This window comes from Nomascus leucogenys, chromosome 6 (assembly GCF_006542625.1).
Source record: "Nomascus leucogenys isolate Asia chromosome 6, Asia_NLE_v1, whole genome shotgun sequence".
Classification (NCBI taxonomy): domain Eukaryota; kingdom Metazoa; phylum Chordata; class Mammalia; order Primates; family Hylobatidae; genus Nomascus; species Nomascus leucogenys.
This window is the reverse complement of record NC_044386.1, coordinates 41,757,611-41,784,086: the sequence shown is the minus strand read 5'-3', so window position 1 is coordinate 41,784,086 and position 26,476 is coordinate 41,757,611. Positions and strand designations below refer to the sequence as shown.

The 26,476-nt window shown below is 36.4% G+C and overlaps 1 protein-coding gene across 1 annotated transcript; it reads right to left on the bottom strand.

Annotated features, from left to right (window-relative positions):
- Positions 1-19,116: 19,116 nt before the first annotated feature.
- On the bottom strand, positions 19,117-25,498 carry MRPS30 (mitochondrial ribosomal protein S30). The gene is made up of 5 exons (XM_003277759.4): positions 24,843-25,498; positions 23,266-23,411; positions 22,408-22,513; positions 21,150-21,326; positions 19,117-19,517 (listed from the first exon to the last, which is right to left on the bottom strand). Exons 1-5 carry the CDS (start codon positions 25,435-25,437, stop codon positions 19,228-19,230), a joined length of 1,314 nt encoding a protein of 437 aa, XP_003277807.2. The 5' UTR covers positions 25,438-25,498; the 3' UTR covers positions 19,117-19,227.
- Between the last annotated feature and the right edge of the window lie 978 nt (positions 25,499-26,476).

Sequence of the window (26,476 nt, the reverse complement as noted above, 5' to 3'; positions counted from 1 at the left end):
AATTTCTTAGTAGGATTGGGAAAAATAACAATGCACAAATATTCACATTTTCCTTCACTTTCCTATCCTTGCTTGGCTCTGAGCAATTCATTATATTGGTCATTTTACTAGTCAGGATTTTGATATAGGTAGGTATGAAGTGGCAGAGCCAACAAAACCCCCACAAAACTATATTACTTCCATGAAGACAGGCAAATTCTATGCTTGGGGGGAAAAAGATTTGGAAAAAAAGGAGGAAACGGAGAAATAGAAAAGACTAAGAGTTGGTCTGAATTTTCATAGAAAGTTTTGGAGAGGGAGAGACAATGAATGAGAAAGGGGGAGGGGGCAAATTAACCAATAACTAGGTGTGAGATCCCAGGCAGGGGCCCTTACTGTGATGATTGACTATGGGAGGTGGGTGTGCACAGCAGATTTTTAGGATATTCTGCAGTGCATCATGCACTAATCACTGTTGGCATTTTTGAAGAAAATACAGAAAAATAAGTTGATTTTCACTTTTGGATTGAGTTCCTCCTGCATGCCACACCCTCTGGGACAACATCCTGTTGAGATGGGCCAGGTAATAGTTTAGCTTTGTTCAGGCTACCTACTATAATACTATAATATCTATTATTGTATTGTCTCCTCACTGGCCTTTCTTCCTAGGCTACAATCACTGTGTCGATAGGGATTCTGTCTTATTTCATTTTACTAACCCCAACATCCAGAGCAGTATCTGACAAGTACTAAATGTTCAATAAACACTCACTGAATGAATGAAGATGATTCTAGAAGTCTTTTATTAATTGCAGTCACAATCATGTGGAGGGAAAAAAAAAGTCCTTAAGATAGAAAATTTTTTCAGAGTTTGGGACCAGTTATATAACAATTTTTTTTTCCAAAGGTAAGAACAGACACCGCCTACATTTTCCTCTAGCAGTCATTTTTCTTTTTGCATGGGCAAATTACACATCAGAACACCCACACACAGTGCCTTGCAAAAGAGAACAAATATGATATACAAAGCATTCTGCTGATTGTAGGGGGAAAAGACACATAATAGACAGTAAAGATAATAAATGTGTTGATATCTATAATTTCCTGCAACTATGTGATAATCTGCTACAATTCCAAACTGCATTTCCCCCAGATGATGAATATATTTAAATCAGACAAAATTACATTTTAAAAAGATTCTTATTATGAGTGAAGCCAGTAGGAGATTCAATATATTTGTAACTCGAAAGTTTGAATTATTGCACGGTAAAGTATATTTTAATTGTGTCTAGAGTTCTAATTGAGGGGATATATTAATTCATCAGATATTTATTGAGCACTACCGTGTAACAAGCATTTTATAAATGTGCTACCAATTGAACAAAGAACAAACATAATGCATACTCTCAGGGAATCTAGGAACAATGAAGTACAATACAGTGAGTATATGATGGGATAAACAGGAGGAGCGTCTCAATTTATGTGGAAGAGCCAGGGAAAGGTTCACAGATCAAGGAAAACTGAAGCTATGTCTTGAACCAATTTTCTATGCAGGTAAACAAACAAACAAACAAACATAAAAGGAAAGAAGCTAAAAGCTAATTTGGTGCATTTAGTGAAAGTCAACTCCATCATGATTGCTAAATCATAGGAGGTAAAGAATGACAAGACTTTAGGCTAGAAAGAAAACAAGAAGTCTTGCATGGCTTGGTTAGAAGCATGGATTTCATTCAGGGGGAAAAGGTTTGTATGCCAGAAGGATCTTTCTGATTGCATTGTGAAGGCTGACTAGAGGGTAATGGGACTGTGAGTAAGGAACCTTAGAAGACCCTTGGAATTGTCCAGGGGAGCCACGATGGGGATCTGAAATAAGGTAAGTATTGATAAGGGAAGAAATGAATGGTGAGTTGGAAACATCTTTGGGAATCTGCAAGACTTGGTGACTGACTGAGTATGGGAAGGGAAGAATGAAAGTAAAAAATGATTCCCAGGTGTCTAGATTGAAAGACTACGCAAGTAGTAGTGCCAACCCTTGGTTTGGGAATATTGAAAAGGACAAAAAGCTGATGAATGCAGTTTGGGGCATGTTGATTATGAGCATATTTGGGATGTTCAGGTAGAGATGTCTGGAGATATTAATTTGCCTCTCAGGAGCAAATTTTGGCTGAAGAGAGAGGCTGAAAAATTGTTCACGTACACATGTCCATTGAAGCCTTGTAATAACATGCAAAATGTTTGGAATATCTTAACAAAGCTATTACCCCTATCTGTCTGTAATGTAAATCTAGATTTTAACATATGAGGGTTTGTTAAAAGCAATGGTTCGTAAAACATTTTTCCTCTTCTAAAACATCTCAGAAATGTGACAAAGTCTTACCAGGTATCAAAAGCTTAGAACAGCAGGATTTTCAATCTTGCAGACAAGCTCAGAGATGGCGCAGTTTCAAAACTTTGGAGGCTATGGTTTGAAACGAATCCTCAGCTAACTCTGACTTCTCTATCCACAGATTACCAATGATTAAAAGTAAAGCATATCCCCAGCGAACATGACTACTTAAATAAATATTTTAGCAATAGAAAATTCCATGATCCCATGCTGATGTGTTGTTTTATGTATTTTTGTTCAAATTCAAGAAATTGAGAAATTATGAATTTTATAACATCAAATATTAATAAAATAAGCTATTTTCATAAACATTGCTCATTTACATTTCAGGAAAAGTTAGCACATGTGGAGAGGTCTATGGCATAGATCACAGAAAATGTAATTCCTAATCAGACTATAGTACTTTTTGACAACAGCAGCTTTGTAATTTACTAAAAGCATTTTAAGATTATTATTTCTAAGACTAAATGGATTTTGTGGCTTTTTATCTATTTCTACAAATTCTCATTCCAGATACACACATATATACCTAGTTTACAATAATTATTTTCTTGATTTTTTACAATCTAATTCATATTTTATATCAACAGTTAAGAGTATCAGTTTTAGTTCCCTGACTATAATTTGTTTTAAATTACTTTCCTGGATGGATGATTATTTGTATGTTTGTGTAACTGAGACTCATTTATGCTTACTTTATGTGTTACAGCAAAAGCAGCAACACTGTACTTTATGTTTAAATTTTAATTGTATTTGCCTCATATACATGAAAAGAATGATAGAGCTCAGAAATAAACCTGGAGTGAGGTAAGATTCTCAAAATCCATAGGCATCTAAAAATATTTGACTCCTTTATATTTTTTATTATTAGGAAAAAGTAAACTTGAATATAAAGAATATGAAAACCATCCTCTGAAAAACCATTATGTCTGGGATGTTTCCAAACACCCCACCACCTTCATCAAGTTTAGTCTTTGTGGATTTAATTTAAAACTAAAAATAGCTTTATATCTTCTCTTATCACTACTCGTTTCTGTCCCAACTTCCCTTCTCTTCTCTACTGCCAAGCATGAAGACACTGGTATACATATAAGCACAAATAGTACTCCTAGAAGACCATATTATATAATAAGACTTACATTAAGGAAGGAGATTCCTTAAAATTGTACTGAAAGTAGTGTTTACACTTGAAACATTTTTTCATACATTGATAATTGAGTAGTTTTGACATTGAATATTTTAGTAGATTGATGTGATGACAAGCAAGTAAGCTTGCAGGGAGCCCCTAATTTTTGCTGCTCTCTTTTAGGTAGTAATGGAGAGCCTGTATTGAGCCTGAGGTGAGGGTCCTTATTGTCCCTGCTAATGTAATGGTATCAATGTTTCAGGAGGGCTTCCTGAAACAAGAGCCAGAACCTCAGAAAAATCTCTAGAGCAACACTTGGATTGCCAGCAGCAGCCGCGGTTTAGTTAGAGCTAAGTTCCTTTCACAGGCAGTGATTTTCAGACAGTGCCTTTCTGATTTTGGTGACTTTCAACCCACGTAGCTTATGTTGGTTTAAACATGCATCCAAAATTCCTTGATATTCTTGCCATCAAGAAGTGGGGTCTATACCCCTTCTCTTGGATCTTGGTGGGCTTGTAATTGCTTTGACCAATTGATTACAATGGAGATAATGCTATGAAACTTCAGAGGCTAAGTCAGAAAAGGTCTTGCACCCCCCATTAGATCTTTTTACACATTGGCTTTTGGAGTCTTAAGCCACCATGTAAAAAGTCCAACTACTCTAATACCACCATCCTGTAAGAAAGCCCAGGCCATATGGAGAGGACACATGTATGTTCTCTGGTCAACTAGCCCCAGCTGAGATTCCAGCCAAGAGCCAGTATCAATTGCCAGACCTGTGAATGAAGATGGCTCCAGATGATCCCAGCCCCTAGGTATGGAGTCACTCCCAGCATTTGAGTTTTACCAGCTGAGACCCCAGACATTATGGAACAGAAACAAACTATTCCTTCAAGAGGCTTTTGTATCCTCCAAATCATATCATTCAAGCTATGTCACTCTTCCACTGTATAGGTTCAATATTGATCCCAATTACCCACTAAAGCCAGTTCCTGCTTAAATGTTTTGTTACTTTCCCCCATGTCCAATGTCTCTCCATTGCAGACATCTTACCATTTTAAATTGTGAAACATTAATACTGAAGACTTGTAAACACTATATTTAATAAGTATTAATTAATAACTTCTCACTCTGTATCTCTGGATTATTTAGTATTAAACTCAATTTTTTCAGATGCAGAAATAACATATTGTAAATAACTGATATAGGTGGAATTATCAAAATAGCAAGAATCTATTTCCCAATACCCAGATTTGTACTCTATCCCCTAGGAATGATTAGTGATTATATAGGACAGAGAGGAGGGGTACAATAAATGACCTCCATTCCTTGTCACTTGTTTTAATGCTTCCATGTTCAGTGCTTTTTTCCAGAGGAAATAATTCCCTTACTAAAAATATAAACACTTCTCCAAAAAATTTATGTGGTTCTACAAAATATCTGACAGCACTAAAAATGTTCCATTTTGCTAGTCACAAATACATTTATCTAGGTTGTCAGGAAGAGAGAAGATGATCTGGATTGTAATAAACTAATTCGAACACTTCCTTTTTTCCTAACTATAGTTAGAAAGAAACAATATTGTCTATCAATCTTTTAATCCAAAAGATCAGGTAGTTAATACAGACAACAGCAGAACTTTTAGATAACTTATTTTTGGATGTAATAGCAACACACTTATACTACTACTTGGAGCCTGGCTTGGTACACAGAACTAGGTCAATACATAATAAATTTTATATTGCAAAAATTCCTGAAAGCTAATTTTCACTTGAATCTCAAGCTTGATACTAACTGGAAAATTCCCATATGGAAGTAAATGATATCATCTCAGAGTTACTTTGGGCATGCTAATATTAACACCACTTCTAAATGCCTTTTGCTATAGATAGACCTAGTAGAATATAAAATACAAGGGAATCTGTAAAGAACAGCTCACAAAATTATCTACCTTATGCAAGTCATGAGCTATACATGAAGGACTCATTTGCAGCAATGTAGGAAGAAGAACACTGGATAGGACTCAGAACACTTGGATTCTAGACCGAGCTCTACCACTTATGTATGTGCAACTTGGAGAAAGTCACTTAACCCTGCTTGCTCCTATTATCAATAAAACTAGAAAACTGTATTAGATCATCAATCATCTGGGACTGTGGAATCTCCAGAAAGCTGGTATATTTAGGTCAATTTCATATTCCTAGGATTGTTCCATGCTTATGCTACCCAGAAACTTGCCCTGCCTGCCTTTGTTTTTCATACACACACACAGCTTCTGCCATATATCACACGCCATTTATTTTTATTTGTACAAATTTACATTAATTTTACTACGTACATATATATTTTAAGCGTTCATAACAAACTTAGAAAATAGTGGATGAAATCCAATACACCAATCATCTAGTCTTAGCAAATACTATTATTTTACCATAATTATTCCGGATCCTTCTTTAAAAAAAAAAAAATTGTTATTAACATAACTAAAGTAACCAAACATAACCACCAAACATAACCACTGTCTCACCCCAATGCTATCCACTTCCTGCCTTATCATACTAACAATATCCTGAAGCGTATAGAGCTTTCAGTTAATATTTTTATATTTTACCACACGTCTATGCCATTACCAATATAGATAATGTTCTCTGGAGTTTTTAACTTACATAAGTGAGAGGATACTGACCATGTTCTTCAACAGCTTGCTTTTATCTCCCAACTCTATTTTCAAGATTCATTCATGTTAGTATATTTATAAATTTCACTCATTTACGCAGTATTTTATATGAACATATTACAACTTATCTATTCCTTCATTGATAGACATTTAGAGGATTTCCAGTTTGCCCCTATTCTAAACAGCGCTCAGGGAATGAACTCTTACATACCTTCTTGTGAATCACAGTAAGAATATAATTAGGGTATTGACCTAGAAGTGCGGTTGCTGTGTCACAAGGCACGTTCATCTTCAGTTGCACCAGATACTACAAAGCAGCAATCCAAAGTGGTTGCACCAATTTAAATGCTTGCCTGCAGGGTACAAGAGCTCCCATTTCCCCGCATCCTGGATGATACATGTTATTTAGACATTCTAATTTTTTTTCCAATCCAGTAAGAACGACATGGTAACTCATTACATTCATTTGCATCCACTCTATTGCTATTGAGATTAAGGGCTTTTACTGTTTTTCTTATATTTCTTGGCCACATGGCCTCATTTTCTGTGAATTGCCTTTCTTATGGTCCTTTCATGGTTACGACAGCCCTTTAGAAGACTCAGATTTTAAGGCTGGATTAGGGGTTGGGATTTGAGAGTTTTACGCCATGCCCATGCCTCCTTTCCCTAAGTTATCATTAAAATGCTCAGCCTCCACAGCCCATATCCATGCATATCACCCAGGTTGTCCCAGCACATTCAGAACTTACTGCTCTTGCTTTGAAAGTCCTGGTAGGTTCCCACTTAGGGGTACCTCCTCCCTTTCTTTGTCCCTCTCTTCCTTTCTTTGAGCTTAGTCACACTTCCAACTTCCACATAAACAATTTGAAACTGTATGCCAATCTCCACATAAACAATTTGAAACTGTATGCCAATCTCCCCACTCTCCAAAAGAAAAAAAAAAACCTTCATAACCAACCTAAAATCCCTGGCAATCTATTGAATTACAAATGAATTTTCATACGATTATCCATTTCATATGGTTACTCATTATCGAAACAGATATATTCACACACAAATAGCAAATTCACAAAGAATAGCTAAAAAGGAAAAGCATAAACAGCATGATTTCTTCAAGTAACTTATAAATTACTAAAAATATTCATCTTATTTTTTACTTTATCGAATACTGCCTCATCCTGTTGGTTATATTGAAGTACGTATCAAGAACATATTTAAGTATTGTATGAAATTTGACAGACACTATTAATACAAAGGACCTTCCATTTGGGAAGCAAGAAATCAAACAAGGAGAGTGACGCTTCCTTTGGAGAGTTGTTGTGAAGATTAAATGATATTACTGCATGCGATTAAGTACTTTTGGCATGTAGTAGGTACCCAGCAAATGTTAGTGTCCCTGCTCTTTTTCATAAGGTAGAGGAAGTAATTAGGTGAACAACTACACAAAGGCCTAATTCTAATCAGTAAAAAGGAAATGATTGAGACAGCAAAATTGACAAATCTCTTGGTAAAAAGGGAACCACGGAATCTTAAAGTTGATGTTGGTCAAATCGGGAAAAGTTAAGCATTATATTTTTGACTTTGGGAAGCAAATTTCTAAAATGTCAGAGAAAAATACAGGTGTAAAACCTCCAATAGGAAAAAAACAAAAAACAAAAAACAAAAAAAACCCCTCAAGAACAGAAGACCCTAAAATATGTACTTACGTACTTTGACCTGATAAAAAGAAATGGAGAAGATTCCTAAATACTTAGGGTATTCAATTAGGAAAAGAGGAAGTCAAATTGTCCCTGTTTGCAGATGACATGATTGTGTATCTAGAAAACCCCACTGTCTCAGCCCAAAATCTCCTTCAGCAACTTCAGCAAAGTCTCAGGATACAAAATCAATGTGGAAAAATCACAAGCATTCTTATACATCAATAAGAGACAGAGAGCCAAATCATGAGTGAACTCCCATTCACAATTGCTTCGAAGAGAATAAAATACCTAGGAATCCAACTTACAAGGGACGTGAAGGACCTCTTCAAGGAGAACTACAAACCACTGCTCAATGAAATAAAAGAGGATACAAACAAATGGAAGAACATTCCATGCTCATGGATGGGTAGGAAGAATCAATATCATGAAAATGGCCATACTGCCCAAGGTATTTTATAGATTCAATGCGATCCCCATCAAGCTACCAATGACTTTCTTCACAGAATTGGAAAAAACTACTTTAAAGTTTATATGGAACCAAAAAAGAGCCCGCATTGCCAAGTCAATCCTAAGGCAAAAGAACAAAGCTGGAGGCATCATGCTACCTAACTTCAAACTATACTACAAGGCTACAGTAACCAAAACAGCATGGTACTGGTACCAAAACAGACATATAGACCAATGGAACAGAACAGAGCCCTCAGAAATAATGCCACATATCTACAACCATCTGATCTTTGACAAACCTGACAAAAACAAGAAATGGGGAAACGATTCCCTATTTAACAAATGGTGCTGGGAAAACTGGCTAGCCATACGTAGAAAGCTGAAACTGGATCCCTTCCTTACACCCTATACAAAAAGATGGATTAAAGACTTAAATGTTAGACCTAAAATCATAAAAACCCTAGAAGAAAACCTAGGCAATACCATTCAGGACATAGGCATGGGCAAGGACTTCATGTCTAAAACACCAAAAGCAATGACAACAAAAGCCAAAATTGACAAATGGGATCTAATTAAAGAGCTTCTGCACAGCAAAAGAAACTACTATGAGAGTGAACAGGCAACCTACAAAATGGGGGAAAGTTTTTGCAATCTGCTCATCTGACAAAAGGCTAATATCCAGAATCTACAATGCACTCAAACAAATCTACAAGAAAAAAACAAACAGCCCCAACAAAAAGTGGGCAAAGGATATGAACAGACACTTCTCAAAAGAAGACATTTATGCAGCCAAAAAACACATGAAAAAATGCTCATCATCACTGGCCATCAGAGAAATGCAAATCAAAACCACAATGAGATACCATCTCACAACAGTTAGAATGGCCATCATTAAAAAGTCAGGAAACAACAGGTACTGGAGAGGATGTGGAGAAATAGGAACTTTTACACTGTTGGTGGGACTGTAAACTAGTTCACCCATTGTGGAAGTCAGTGTGGCGATTCCTCAGGGATCTAGAACTAGAAATGCCATTTGACCCAGCCATCCCATTCCTGGGTATATACCCAAAGGATTATAAATCATGCTGCTATAAAGACACATGCACACGTATGTTTATTCCGGCACTATTCACAATAGCAAAGACTTGGAACCAACCCAAATGTCCAACAATGATAGACTGGATTAAGAAAATGTGGCACATATACACCATGGAATCTATGCAGCCATGAAAAATGATGAGTTCATGTCCTTTGTAGGGACATATATGAAGCTGGAAACCATGATTCTCAGCAAACTATCGCAAGGACAAAAAACCAAACACCACATGTTCTCACTCATAGGTGGGAATTGAACAATGAGAACACATGGCCACAGGAAGGGGAACATCACACACCAGGTCCTATTGTAGGGTGGGGGAAGGGGGTAGGGATAGCATTAGGACATATACCTAATGTTAAATGACAAGTTGATGGGTGCAGCACACCAACATGGCACATGTATACATATGTAACTAACCTGCACGTGGTGCACATGTACCCTAAAACTTAAAAGTATTAAAAAAAAAAAGAGGTATAGCTAAGATGGAGTAGAAGCTACCAGAAAACAGATTTCAACTCACAATAAGCACTGTCTAATAATCAGTATAGTTCAAACTGGAAAAGTAGCAGCTTTGGGAGGTGATAAATCTTTATCTTTCAAGCACAGAGGGAACTGAATATTTGGTGCAAGTGTTTGAGAGGATATTTGAGCACTGAATCATTCGTTCCACTTGATAATGAAATTTCCTTTTATTCTAAAAGTGTGTAAGTCTAACCTCAGGGGATATTGTTATGGTGGAAAACAGTATGAAAGAAAAGTATCGCAACTGAGGAAATTCAGCAAAAGGGCAAGCTAACCTCTCTTAATTCTCTAGCTCTTTAAGAATATTATTTTGTCATTTGGAAACAGGAGTTTTAAAAAATAAAGCTAAAAAAATAGTGTTAATGGCAAATTACATCTGCAGTGAGAAGCTTAGAAGGAATGATTCATCATGTTAGGAGGGATTTAGAATATCTTCTTACCCAATCCACTCGATATATTCGATGAAGAAACTAAACTCAAGAAAAACTTATTGGTCCTAAGTCACTTAGCTAATGACTAAAGCATGACTTCAATCTCGACTTTCAGATTCAACTGTCAAACTGACTTTAAACTTGTTTATATTTTCAGGTAACATGAGAATTACACGGATAGAACTTTTCTAGAATTGTTCTTTCAAATGGCATTTAAAACTCTAGGTACCAAGGGTTGAAACAAAGTATACTTTACCAGAGGATAATTATATAGATATGTTTTTACTTCTTTTAAGGCTCTCCAAATACACAGATCCTTTATTTATCTGATTATGAATCACATCCAGGTGGTAAGATATGGAAATCTTGCAAACATATTGGAAGTCAGGATTTAATCATCTGTGTACTTGTGAACTATTCCAACATTAAATATATTTACACCCACATTAGCTAATCTTATATAATTATCATGCTTGGGTTTTTTTAATAATAGAAAAAAGTTGTGATTCCTTTTCCCCCTGTAATGAGTGTGAACTTATGAAAATTTCATGTTTATGTATTTCTGTTAGTGTTTAATTTTACAATAATTTTATATTCAATTACCTACAAAATACCCCCAAAGACTACTTATGGAATACTGAAATGTATAATGGGGAAAAGTGATTATGAAATACAAATGTAAAAACCTTTATCTATAGTATGACTTGAAAAACATAAAATATCAACAAAAATCTATAGATAAAAGATACACCAAAACGTTAACAGCATGAGATTATCTTCCCTACTGTTTTTCAGATTTTCTGTAATGATCATGTATTTTATAGCAATAACAAAAATCTTATATTTTAAAAATGAAAATGAAACTAAAAACAAAATTATATGAAAATCTAGTTTTCAGAATTAAATAATCCATTCTCCACCTGAAATGGATAAAATTCATTAGAACATAAGATACTATTTGATATATACAAACAAATTCATAAATGTTACTGGATGCTTCTACAGAGCATTGTAAATAAACAGGCAAATGTTCCCTTAAGTAGTCAGTGATAAGTAACTGAACGTTCTCATTGAGTTCCAAATGAATAGGAATGCTGAATGTTGGCTGCTTTCATGTTAATGTAATACCTGGCATTAAGAAATTTACTCACCATATGCTTTTCTTTTCCTTCCCAGCTTCCTGTGCATCTATTTGAATCACAAAGAAAGTTTCTGGACTTTATTCAGCATGAATCCAGCTGGAAACTAATACTCAACTGATATGAACATTAAATTTACAATGGTTTATTTAGGAGAAATATAATGACTTAGTTTATAGAGGACTTTATCAAGTTATAAGTAGCTTGGTTTTTCAAATTGCTGCTTTTGTCCAATTTTGCCAGTTGAAACTGGTCTTTCAGATATAGCAATGGTTTTTTTCTAAAGAAATCCTGTCAACATTAAAGAGGTTTTCTCCATTATAACTAAACTGAACAAAGACAGAAAGCTTATGGGACAAACTAAAACTGGCTCTCGACCTGCAGTTGTGTCATGTTGTTTTTTGGACATTTAAAAAATGTATTTATTGAAATATATGCTTGTTCCAACCACCCAAAACCACAACTGCAGTAAGGCCCAAAACCAGACAGAATAGCAGGAGAGTTCCCACAAGGGACTGCCCCAAACTAACCTAAGATGGGACCAGTTGGGATTTCAAAGAAGGAAGTGGTTAAGTCCAAAGCCTTTATTAGTACTATATACATTGTGTGCTGCATTAGTCCTCATCATTGACAGGGAGAAAAGAGATGTTCTAACCTAGATATGAGGAACTGGATATGGAATTTATATGGGGGCTTAAGGAATCGGGTTCAGAGTTGGGGCTAGTATTTGTTTAGCAACACGTTTGATGTTTTGGTGTTTCAGGCAGTCTAAACTGGGTTTATCCGTGCCTGGGAACATTCAAGGGCCTGGCTTGGGTTCAAGTCTGCGGAAAACATGGCCCCGACATACAGCAGTCAAAGCACTCTGTTTCTGAGTCAGGAAAAAGAAAGCAGAGGGAACAACACTAATTTGAAGTATATTTACAAATGTTACCTTCCCACGAGACAATGCAATTTAAAAATAAACACTTATTTCTCAAAGAGAACTTTACAGTGCTCAGAAATAAATATATCAGCACCTTGAAAATCCTGTGAAAAATACAAAAACAAGATAAATATTATGTGCAATAGTAATTAATACATACATTTCCACTGGTTATCCACTGACATATTACCAATCCACATTGAAAATATCTCCTGAGCAGCAAATTGTGCAAAGATCAGTAAAAACAGTACAGATTGGGTACCCACTGGTGTCCTGAATAAGTATGAAGAGGATTCCTAACTATCTAGTTTAATAATCCATTTCCTTCCCTAATACTGTCCTTATCTCTAAGCTCCTACATTCAATTAAAATATATCCTTATTAATACTTTTCTCCACACTACTTCCATTGTTTCTCAGGTTGGAACTTTCAATTCTCAAAGGAATTGAAAATGGGTATATTTCAATTCCCCCTTACTGGTGATAGCAGAGTAATAGTGTCAAAGTTTACAAAGACATTAATTCTAAATTTTTTCTCATTTTCAGTTTGGTTAATTCTCTCTTCAGTTGTCTTGTTAGCAGCCTCGCTCTATGGGCTCTATAGGTTCCCTCTGGCAAGCTGCCAGGTTGTAAGCTGTCCTAAAGGAGAGGTCCATGGGACAAGGAACTGAAGAATGCTTTCATCCAACAGCCAGGAAGCTACTGAGGTCCTCAGTCCAAGAACCTGCTAGCAACGACATAAATCTGAAGCAGATCCTTCCCTAGCTCAGCCTCCAGAGGAGACCCTACCCCGACCAATGCTTTGATTGCAACCTAAAGCAGAGAACCCACTTAGGCCATGCTTGGATTCCTGACCAACAAAAACTGAGATAATAAACGTATGTTAAGTCAAGTTTGAGCAATATGTTACACAGCAATAGATAACTAACACATTTGGAGTTCTTAATTTTCACTGTTTAGTTTTTCTAGTTTTCAAATTTATATTTGGCTTTTTTTTTTTTTTAACAAACCTGCAGTGACTATTTTATAGTTTCCAATTCTATATGGAAATTTTCCGTCTTTTATCTCCTTGAATACAGTAAACATACTTAAAAGTCTACCTCACAATGCAATTATTTGGTGCCCCTTTGGGTCTACTGTTTCTGCCAGTTTTCATTCCGTCTTTCTCCTCCTGTATCTCCAGGGTATGTGGAGATACTGTATTTGAAAAAGTACCCAAATAATTTGAGGCCTAGGAAAATATTCTTCCTCCAGGTTTGCATCTTTCAGGTTCCTAGGGGCATTAGAAACCTAAGGTCACCTTAGTCCACTTCCAAAATCTCACAATTTACTAAGCCACCTTGATGATTTGATTCTAAACTACACTCTGTGTGAATGGTCTACTTCCGTTTCACCATTATCCCTAGGATGCTGTCCCTCAGGATCTCTAACCAAAGAATTCTACCAGAGTCACAACCTTGGAGGTCCTATACTTTTAACGTTTGTCCTTCTAGTCTCCCAAAGTATTAAAACACTACTCATGTTTTCAGCCTCTTCTTGGCTAACAAATCCCCCCTCCAGAGCAAAAGCAGACTGAATAGCAAGTTCAACTTTTGGGATTTCCATTTTATTTAATATATCAGCCTGGCGATTAATCATCACCTTTCCAACACATTCAAGCAGATGTTTGTTGTTATATGTAGTCAGGTGTTAGACCAGGAAGATTGGACCAAATAATCCAGCATAAAGCAGAAGTTGAAAGCAGAAGTCCAAGGGTTTTTGTTGTTGTTTTTTGGTAAGTCACCTCAGAGCTTATTAGCCAGACTGTGTTTGAACCACTATTTGGGCACCTTCTCTGTTCTAATAAGGCCTCATCCCTGCACAAGCATCCTAACCTTTTTCTCAAATGGAGAGAGGGGTGCTATAAACAACCCAATTTAGGCTAGAAAGGGAAACTAAATATTTTGTGTAACATCCAAATACTCTCTGGTTGCCAATTTTGGTTCTAGAGAAATGGACGAAATTTTTCCCAACCTCAGGCCGGGCACAGTGGCTCACACCTATAATCCCAGCACTTTGGGAGGCCAGGTAGGCAGCTCACTTGAGGTCAGGAGTTCAAGACCAGCCTGGCCAACATGGTGAAAGAACTCATTTACTAAAAATACAAAAATTAGCTGGACATGGTGGCTCCCAGCTACTCGGGAGGCTGAGGCAGGAGAACTGCTTAAATCCAAGAGGTAGAGGCTGCAGTGAGCCAAGATCGACAGCACTTGAGCCTAGGCAACAGAGCCAGACTCAGTCCTTTAAAGAAAAAAAAAATTCTCTCAGCTTCATAAGTAAGCTACCTAAACAAATCAGGATTCATTTTACCATTCATTTAGCAGAAGAGGAAGATAACAGAAGTTCATGTATTTTGCCAGATAACTTTATCACCCTCCAACCCAGACTAGAGGTTTTGATTTAATTATCTCAAATGAACTTCAATTCTTTTGAACTTATGATTACCATAATACCTCTTGTTAGAAAAGTGAGATTTCTACAACCTAGTAAGTAATTGTAAAGGTATAATTTTGCCACCAGTAATGCAAGTTCTTAACAGCTGTCTTGGCCTCAGGGGTCATAAACTAATGGCCTTGGTAACAAAATATTTAATATAAATTAATGAGATAGGCCCAATGATGTGGGCCAAGTAAAGAGAGGAGAAATGAGAATTGGTGGGAACTGTGGCAAATCGGAGAGAGTATGCACATCTAAAGGGGCTCACAGCAGGTAATTCCAGCCCCTGTATACTGTTAACATGCAAGAACATAAACCTGTAGTTGCCAGATCTTCCAGTTTTTCAAGAGAATCTGGAATAATGAGTGTTCTATGACCCTCTTCTTAAATATTGGCAATTAATTAAAAAACAAACAAAAGACATTGCACAGGGTAACAATGAATGGCATAAACAAAGCTCAATTATCTCTGATGCTCCTTTCAGCTTTAAATCCCGCTCACCTTCTTTATTAGTACTATTAATAATAACTGAAAGAAAACTCTTGAAAGGCTTCAAAAGATCCTAATAAAAGTGCTCATAACATAAATATTGTAAATAAAAGTCAGGTTTCACATGAACTAGAGACGCAAAGAAATACTTTAAGTGGCTAAACCTCATGTAAGCTTTCATTTTCCTAAGGTCAAGATAGCTTTTAGTAATTCAAACCAAGAATTAAAATCAAAACTAAAAATCTAGCTAGTTCATTTAAAAAGCTTATTGACCACCTGGGTGCATATTGCTGCAGTATATATTTCTAGAGTATGAATAAGGCCATCATAACATTAAACCTCAGACTTCTGCACAACTATTATAGAAGACTCAAAAGCCAGTTTCAAGTGTCAAACGCTAGTTATAAAAATTTTACAAAGTGAAATGTGCAATTCTGTTGGATGACAAAGAACACAAAAGACAATCAAAATCTGAAACAGAATTCATTATTTCCCACAGACAAAAAGAACAGAACTGTGATCGAGAAATGGAAATTAACCTGTACTAAAAAGAATGGCTGACAACGGGGGTCCCCAACCCGATATAAGCCATAATCACAGATATGCTTATTTGCACAGTAGCTGTTGCCGAATTTCAGTCTACCATGTGTTTATTATTCACCAAAATAGTAATCATATCTATACCTTTTAAGTATTATCTATAAATTCTTGCTCCTTATGAAATCTCTTAATCTTCCCTGATTATTTTTTATTGCTATTGTTTGTTTTTACAAAATCTCCTTACCAAACTTTGGGGAACAAAGGCCTTTCAGGTCGAAAAATTCAAACTGTCCAATCAAGTATTGGCCAATATTAATGTTGTAAACCTGCAGGTCTCCTTGAATCTATTCTCAATATTCTCCATAGCAATTTTTCTCACTAGTGCCTTGCTCTTTTCTTTCTCCTGCCTCTATCCAAAGCCACATTTTACCAATTTCTCTAATAATAAATAATTTTTACAATTATCCTACCTAAACATGTTTTATGTAAATTAACCTTACCTTTTATTTGATGTAAGCATTATACAACGTACACTAGAACTTAATATAAAGTAGAACAGGCATGGTAATTTTAACTATATTGGTTGTCTTAGTATATTTGGGCTACAATAACAAAATTCCATTAACTGGACAGCTTATAAACAGCAGAAATTTGTTTCTCACAGTTTTGGAGGCTAGAAAGTCCAAGATCAAGGCACCAGCAGATTCAGTGTTTGGTGAAGATCTATTCTCTGGCTCATAGATGGTGCCTTCTCACCATGTTCTCACAGGGTGTAAGGGATGAAAAAGTTCCCTTGGGTCTATTTTATAAGGGCACTAATTCCATTCCTGAAGGTGCTGCCCCTCTCCAGTCACCTTCCAAAAGGCCCTATCTCCTAATACTATAGTCATGGGGGTTAGGATTTTAACATAAATTTTTGAAAAACACAAATATTAAGACCTAAGTACTGGTCTATTAAAATATCTCATAAAAAAAAATCTAAAGCCCTCTTACATAGTATCTAAGTTTTCCATTTCCGGAGATGAGTAAGCTAAAATACATGTATAATGAAACTTATATAAATTTCTTTAAATAACATTTTCTTAAATAACAAATGTAATCATGAAATGCCTTTTCAAATATAATTTCATAATGAATTTGCTTACAATTAAGTGGAATTTGATACATGTTGATGGTTCCATATTAGAGTCCACTCAACTAGTTTCTTAAAATACTTTCTGATCATAAAAATAATGTTCTCACATTCTGGGGGTAATTATAAAAATTAGATAACTAGAAGGAAAAATTGTCCATAATCTTAACCACACAGTCTGTTTAGTTATAATGCTGATGCTTATCATTCAGATACAAAACACAAAGTTGAAATCAAACTAATTTTGAATGTGCTTACAAATGTATTTAAATTCATGGAATTTGATAAAATCATCTAGGGAGAGTGTGGTTAAACAAAAATGGAGTCTAGAAAAGAAAAACAAGTACACCAATATTTGAAGAAAAGTGAGAGGAAGAACAGCAAACAGAAATATGACAGAATAGCAAATGAGATAGGAGAAAAACCAAGAGCATGTTTCACTGAAGGCAATAAAAAGACTATTTTAAGAACGAAGGAGTGGTCAACCATGCAAAATGTGTCAGACCTTACTGAGTACAATATAGAAAACTGTCCAGTGGATTTTGCCATTTAGGGGCTAACGGCTATCTATTTGATAAGCAGTTTCAGAAGAACGCAAATCAGATTGGTTATATACACCTCGTGAGAATCAGCTGAAAAATTATTGGCTTTAATGAACAACTTAAATTGGTCTTTTGCAACATAAATATATAGCTATCAGTATCACCTATATAAAGCCACTTTTAAAAACTATAAAGAAGTATATAATTGGAAAGAAAAAATCCATTTCCAATTACACAAAAATGTAGGCATACACAGGAAATGCACGGAGATAAAAGAAACTCTAAACTTTGCTAAGAAATAAAAGATGTAAATAGGCCGGGGGCAGTGGCTCACACCTGTAATCCCAGCACTTTGGGAGGCCGAGGTGGGTGGATCACCTGAGGTCAGGAGTTCAAGACCAGCCTAACCAACATAGCAAAACCCTGTCTCTATTAAATACAAAAAATTAGCCGGGCATGGTGGTGCATGCCTGTAATTAATCTCAGCTACTTGGGAGGCTGAGGCAGGAGAATTGCTGGAACTCAGGAGGTGGAGGTCGTAGTGAGCCGAGACTGTGCCACCGCACTCTAGCCTAGGCAACAAGAGCAAAAACTCTGTTTCAAAAAAAAAAAAAAAAAAAAGGAAATAAAGAAGAAGATATACCAGATCTCAAACTAAAAAGGTTGACTACCTTAAATTCATTAATTCACATCCATTCAACAAACATTTATTGATTTCTTACTTCTATGAATCTAGGCACTTGGAATGGATTAGCAAATAAAGCATATAAAGTTCAAAGCTTAATTTGACTTCAATGGGGTTATCCCTTATGTTTCACCATTATACTGTCCTATTAATATCTATCTTTTCTTTTCTTTTAAAACCAAGATTGAGAATTCTACCAAAGCCTTATTTTTCTCCCTTGAACAACTAATGTTCTGTATTAGCATTACTTCCTAACGTTAGCCCATTACTGAGTTGATTAGTTCCACCCTGCTGTAGTGGGTTCTTCTGTTTATTTTGAGACAAGAGTCTTGCTCTGTCACCCAGGCTGGAGTGCAGTGGCACAATCTCCATTCACTGCAAACTCTGCCTCCCGGGTTCCAGCGATTCTTGTGCCTCAGCCTCCGGAGTAGCTAGGATTACAGGCATGCACCACCAGGCCAAGCTAATTTTTGTATTTTTACTAGAGATGGGGTTTTGCCATGTTGCCCAGGCTGGTCTCAAACTCCTGGACTCAAGCGATCCACCCACCTTGGCCTCCCAAAGTGTTGGGATTACAGGCGTGAGCCATTGCACCCAGCTGCAGTGGGTTCTTTTAATTACTGAATTCAGTATGTTAGCATTTTTATTTGGGATTTCTGCATTTATATTAAAATGTGCATTTAATAGCTCAATAACTCAATTTGTCTTATCAGTTAGCAATATACAAATGCAATTATTTTTAAATCAACAAAAGCTAAAATTAAATCTTTCAGTGATGAATTTGAGCAGAGTAAGAGATCTAATAACAGGATGACATAAGAAATATTTGTCTCAAAAATCAATGTATTTAATAGTTGACAGTTACAAATCTCATCATTATTGTTCCTTCAGTAAAATGTAAATATTCCCACAGTTCTCAATCAAATATGCTTTTTCAGTTTTCCAACAGCTGTGATTTTTCTTCTTTTGGTCTATTCAGTAGAAAGTGAACTATCTGAAGTAGAACATCATCATTAAAACCTTTCACATCATTATCCTCAATTGTTTCATAAAGAGGCTTACTTTGTGTACCCCAACATATATTTTTACGAGGGTTATTTTGATCAGCTTGTGTAGTCAGTGCCAAAGTATTTAGCTGGTAGCAGAAAAAGGAAAAGTATTTTCCATCTGTGATCACAGCCTGGGAGACAAAAGGTCGAGTAACATCTGCTTCGCTCCAGAATCCTGTAGAAGAAAGTTATGCTGAAATTTACACATAGAATATATCTTACCCAAACAAAACAAACACATTAGACATTAGAGGGTATCAAATACCTCCTACAACTTAGATACTTTATGTAACAAAATCCCTGAAGACCCCAAAGTTTCCTTATCATCTCTATTCTAACCCTATATTTTATTTCTGCACAAATAATGTTTTCCTCCCTTCTAGTATCCTCAATCTCATGATTAATCTTTTTCAACAACGTCAGTCTTATTTACTTCATCTAAGAGCAGCAAACTCTATCTACACAGATGCCTTCTACATCTGGTACTATGTCATTACCCAACTACCAAGGCCAAGCAGTAGCTTTATTTCTCCACACGTATTTTATGTCATTTTTAATGGAGATAGCAAATGAATAATACTGTTAACATACGGAATTAATTTTATTGTAAAAAGAAGTACTTTATCTTTCAAAAGTAAACAGTGCCATTCTACCATCTTCAAGACAGTTACTTCTTACTTTGTCTAATTCCATCTACTCCTACTCCCACTTTCTCTATTCAATTCTATTATAGAAATCTAAGTCAATTTTGAGTATAAGGTTAAAATACATATATATGTTAAAAAAAAAGATGAGCCTAGTAATCAAATATGTAGTAAAATTCCTCTTGGATATTCACATAGTGTTAATCTACTTCATATTACATTACTTCAGGTTTTAGAATAAAATCCAAATGCCCCAAAATGAGCTCTAATAGTCCTGGAAGACATAGCCTCTGGCTTCCACTATCTCCTTCTACATCATTCTCCTTGTCCCACTCTTCATTACCCTTCATGTTGTTCCTAAATATTTCAGGCCTGTTCCCACCTCAGGGACTTTTACTTGCTGATCCTTTTGCCCGGAAGTGTCTTTACCCAGATTTGTGCATAGGCAGCTCCTCGCCATTCAGGTCTTAGAATAAGTCATTTTTAGGGACCTCCCCTGAATGACTTTGTAAAAATAGATTCTTCTCCATACCTCATTTATACCTGCCCCCCTATAAATCATTCTACTCTTTATGCTAAAGTATTTTCCCCATAGTATTACCACTAGTTATAAACATTACATGCTTATTATCTTTTACCACCCCCCGCCCCCACTATAAGATAAGCTCTAAGAAAGCAGGATCTGTTTCACTCAACACTGCATCTTGAACAGAGCATAGCATATAAAAAAGCAGTTACTGTTTATTGAATGAATGAACAATCTCCTAATCCAAATCCTGGATATAACCTTTAAAGAAATCAGGTAGGATAGCCATTGATGTAATATAAATATTTAATCCACAAAATCATTACCTTTTGTACCTGCAGAAAGCTATTATCTAGAAAGGGCTGACTTAGTTGGCTACAGTCTTTGAAATGCGAGCAAAAGTACATTCACACAGGATATGGTCAAAGTAAAAGATAAAAACAACTACCTCAGTGTCAGATTTCAACTGTATGGTATTTAAACAAGGATTTTAAAACAACTGTAGTTTGTGCCAATGCAAAAGTTTAAAAATGTTAAGATTCAACCTATGTTTTAACCCAAAGAAAAAATTTTAACCATTATATTCTTAGAATGTTACAAATACCTTCAAAGAAAATGCTATAAAATTAGTTTTTACCTTGATACATAGCTTGCGCTCCAGTCCACGCAAAAAGGCTTGCGATAGCATTAGCTCTAAAAACAACTTCTATCTGATCAGCACGGTTTTGTCTCAAAAGCCTTTCCCTACTTAATTTGTCAGGTAACAGATGAAACTGGGTGTGACCGTAACAGCAAGGATCTGCAATTTTTGAGCCTGAAGAGCAAAATAAAAATATTTCAGATGAAACAAACATGTAGAACATCTGGAGCACATATTTTAGTATTTGAGCCTTTTTTTCCTTCTTTATACATCATATTCTCAGTACTCTAAATATGTAAGTAGGAATATTAGTTTACTTATATATCTTACGGATCATAATAAAATTAAATTTCACAGGAAAGCATAATTTCTCAATCTGCTGGCTATCATAAAGCCCCTCATAACATGGAAGAAGTTGAAAGAATATATAGAAAAGTTATTTAAAATTTCTATGATCTGTTTTCTCAAATCCCTCAGTCATGATTAGCTATGGTTGTCTCCTTGTCATATTAACTAAGAGGATACAACCACTTCAAGACTTTACTTATTTAATGAAATAATTACACACTTTGCTAATTTTTAAAAATGATTTTTACACTACTTTTCTAAGTAAAAAAAAAAAAAATAAGTAGCAACATTTCATGAAATGCTGACATTCTTGATTTTAGTGGTAGTCTTTTCAACAAAAAGTTCCTTGCAGGTCACTCCCTATGACCACAGTGACTGAGAAGAGGCTGATAAAATAGGGCTGGAGGGCTGGTATAAAACCTTCTTAAGACTTCTTCACATTGGGTAGGAATTAACAAAGGAAGAAAAAATGGCAAAAGAATAAGCTGCATGAGGGAGGGCAGACATCAGGCATTATGAATTTGTGAATTCCTCATCTTACCACCATGCATGGCACAAATAGGACACTTAAAAAAGCCAATTGCTATCTCCAGTCCAGTTCTAAAAGTTTTTACTTTTAAAAAAACACAAATTAATTTTTCTATCTAATAAGTCAACAAAGTCTATTTTCTAAAGTTTAATACTTCTATTTTGGCAGAAACAAGTAAAATTTCAAATAATGAACTTAATATTTTCTTTCCAGTGTTTATGCACGTTGCAATAACCTGAGATTACGAATTATATTGCTCATGGACTATGTAAACCTCCCGGTCTTCAAGAATTAATTCCTCATTGTAGTCAATACTCCAAATTTGCATAGGACACTTGGAACACATTTATGGTACAATATGTCAAAAGAGAAACTTACCAACAAATATGCGGTTTTCATACTGCCGTTTGAATAATGGAAGTTTGTCTGGTTTACATTTTATAGTGGGGATTTCTATAGGAACAGAATAATCCAATGGCACAAACTTAAAGAAAAAGAAAAGACATACTAAATTCACAGCAACATTAGTATGTATTTTACTCACACTCATTAGATTTAAAAATCTTAAAATGAGGTGGTTTCACAAAATGATTTGATAATACTATCATCGAATGATGGGCCAAATCGAGCAAGCCCCTGTTTTTACAAGTAAAGTTTTAATGGAACACAGCCCACACATATTCATTTATAAATTGTGTATGGCGCTTTGCGCTGTTAAGAGCAGAGCTGAACACTTGCAACAGAGACTTACGGCCTGTACAGCCTAAATTATTAACTATCCAGATCTTTACAGAAAAAGCGTGTCAACCCCTGACATGAAAGCATAGACAATACTCAAAATATACTTGCTTTTCTCCAAAAGAACTGCAAATATGTAAAATGGCCCAGCTGATAACTGTTAAACTTCCTTGATTTATGAATAGTCTAGTAAATTACAATCACAAATTACAATCATAAACTATTTCAGAATTTTTATATTAAGAGAAACATATAGATCTGCATGGTCAGGCAAAATGACACCTTAACCCGTTATTGTTAAAATGGTTATCTGACCTTTATGGAGTATACCAAAGAATATTTAAAAAGCTAAAAAGATTTTTGAGAGGTGATGTCTTCAAAAAGGAAACTTGAAAGGCAAGAGATCCACCTGAAACATTTTATTCTACTATTACTCAACCCGCCTATGACAGATCTTACATGAGATATCAATAGATAATAATCACAATAAATCCTTACCTCTGCGAGTTGCTTGGATATTCGAATCTGGTTGTTTGGTTTATCATCTATCTGGTATCGCAAGTTATCAATTCGACCTTTCCGATGACCACAAGGAATGATTTCTTCACCACGCACCCAGTAAAAATGAACTGGGCATCTATAATCTATCAAAAAGATATTCAAAATTTTTTTCATCTGATCATCTAAATAAATTTGGTTACTATTAGGACACTAAAGAGTACTAACTTAGCAAATGATAACTTAAGAATGATTGAGGTAAGAGTCTGGGTTATGTGGTAATTTAACTATTATGACTTAAATATAACATTCAAACATTTATTGTCTACTTGTGCCATCATTACAATGAACATTAACCAAAGAGATTCCTCACTAGGAGTAACAGAAAATAAGATTAACAAGAATATCATTCACCATAAATAAAAATAGGGCTATTTTATAAACATCCAATTCAATTTTCACAATAACTCCCAAAAGTATGCATACTTTTCATTATCTCTATTTCATAGAAGAGGAACCTGGGTCTTGACAAAGTTAAATAGGTTTTCTAGGCCATCCATCAGTAGTCGTCTAAGTCCATGACGCTTTCCTCAAGACCACTTCTTTCTCAACTGGGGAAGGGAAAAAACATGCGCACAAGGCTAGGTTGAGCACACATCTACAGTCCTAACATTATTTCAATAAATATTAAGACATCCACTTGGTAGAAGATAGAAAATGATGAACGCGTCAAAGACAGTAATTTTTAAAATTATTTATACGTTAATTACTTTTCATGTCCGCCGTAAACAGTTACACGGAAGCTGCTGATTTTTCACTAGGAACTTGGACTGGGAGTTTGAAGTTTGACCCCCCTAATCTGTTAGCTACAGGGTGTCAGGCAGACACATTTAACGTTTCTACGCCTCAGTTTGTTACATTTTTGTCTTTTTTTCATTTACCAAAACATTGCTACCTGTCGTGAACGGTTATTGTGAGGATTAATAAGTTGGCACATATAAAATTTAGAACAGGGCCTAGCACATAAATAATGAGTAAACGTTAGGTATCTTAGTTAATACTTCATTTAATCTTCACAATTGTACGACAAAGAACTACTACCGTAAAACGCGAAAAATTAAGCAAAAAAGAAGTTACTAAAGAAAAAGACATATTAAATTTAAAATTAAGGTAAAAAGAAGTTACTACTCAGCCATGTGACACATGGTCACACAGCTTTCTGGTGGAACAGCCAAAAGGAAACCTGGCCCTCCCTACTCTCAAGTGGCGTTTCTCTTCATCACCACTGCTCTTCCATTTGGCTAACACTCACAAAGTAGAGCCCAGGACTGGAATCCTGGAGAGCTCAGGCTTTCAGAGTCGAAGAGCTGGTAGGTGTCAGCGCAGCCACACACACCTAGTCTCTAGATTCCTAACGCAGTGACTGTTAAAAAACCAGGCCACACCAGATAGGAGCGAAAGCACTAGGAAAACATGAACAAAGCAGAGAGAAAGAAATGACGAGGGGTAAATCTGCGGCAGAGTAACCCAGTACAATCCCCATCTCTCCCTTCCGCCCTGGGGCATCCAAGGCTCACCGAGGGCGGCGGCGGCCAGGGTCGGGTTGTGCAGGCTGAGGAGGCCCACGAGGGTTGACACCAGCTGATCCAGGAAGGGCAAAGATATGACCTCGCTCTCCTCGGAACGGTACACGCGCCGCTTGCGCCGCAGGTAGAAGTGCTCCTGCAGCAGGCAGTCGCAGGCGACCGCACGCAGCGCCGCGAAGTCCAGCGCGGGTTCGGGCTCCGGCTCGGGCTCGGGCTCCGCTGGGGGCGGCGGCAGACCCGACAGGAACACGGTCTTGGTGAAGTACTGGTACCAGCGGTCGGCGTTCAGCGCGAAGGTCTGCGGGTAAACCATGTACTTCATAAACTGCATCTTGGTGAGGATTTGCAGCTTCTCGTCTACCGACTCCGCAGCGTGCACCGTCGCCTGCCAGCGCTCGATCCGCCGCAGCCGTGCCGCCTTGCTTTTGGCTGTCATGGAGGCCACAATCGGCGGGTACCGCGCGACGGGGGTCGCCGCGACGTCTTGGCAGGTCGTTTCTGTAGCCGTGGCGGCGGCATTAGCCGCGGTGTGCAATGAAAGCCTCGGACCGCGTAGCAAAGGCCTCCACCACCTGGCCGCCGCCATCTTTGCCCGCGATTCAGGACCCGGAGGTCAACTTAAGCAATTGTCCCGCCCCTCTTGCTGTAGGGACCAATCGGAAAGCGGAATCTGAGCCAGTCTGGGAAAGGCCGATTCTCAGTGGGCGTGGGTTATGTTGCGTCATTCACGGTTTAGCCAATCATATAACTTCTCCAGTAGCGGTTTCCTGCGTCTGTAGATGGAAGGAAGAACTTGTGTGCTTAGGCCTTACTCTGGGAGGAGATGCTGCCACCTAGGTTACTTGTAGCCATACGGCAACTTCCCTTGCCAGGAACTATTTAGGAACATCCTGCAGGAAAATGGCAAGCCCTTGGTTAAATTTATTGGCTTCATTTATGTATCTAACAACACTTCTTTTCTGTTTTAGTTCTAGGAATAGAAACTTACTTTTGAAAATACAGTACTAGCATGTTTTTCAGTATACTTGATTAAAAATTATGCAAGCATCACTCGTGACCTACTACTCATCTTTGGGAAAATAATTCCATATATTTTTCTGTGCTAAATGCAGATAATTTGTTTAATGATATTTATTTTGAAAGGGGGGTGTATTTTTACTTGGATTTAACTGGGGAAGACAGAAAGAAAAGGGAAATAAAACTGTTAAAGAATTGTGTTTAAATTTTGCCTCGTTTTAAAACCCATTATAAATTCAACACGAGTTATTCTTACTAATCTGTGAGCCTCTTAAAACGGGACTGATTTAATTTTTAATCTTCAGCAACAAATTAATACTTGTGCGTAATGGGTGCTCACTAAATATCTGCTAAAAAAATAATCACCGAAGTCTCATTTCGGGTAATCTAATTTATTGATTCACTCTTCTGTAATTAGGAACTGGAATATTAATTTGGATTTATTGTAATAATTCTTCAGGGTATTAAAACACAAATGTCTTGTTGCTAAAAAGAATTTATAACTATATATATATATATATATATATATAAATTTTTTTTTTTTTGGGACAGAGTCTCACTCTGTTGCCCAGGCTGGAGTGCAGTGGCGCAATCTCGGCTCACTGCAA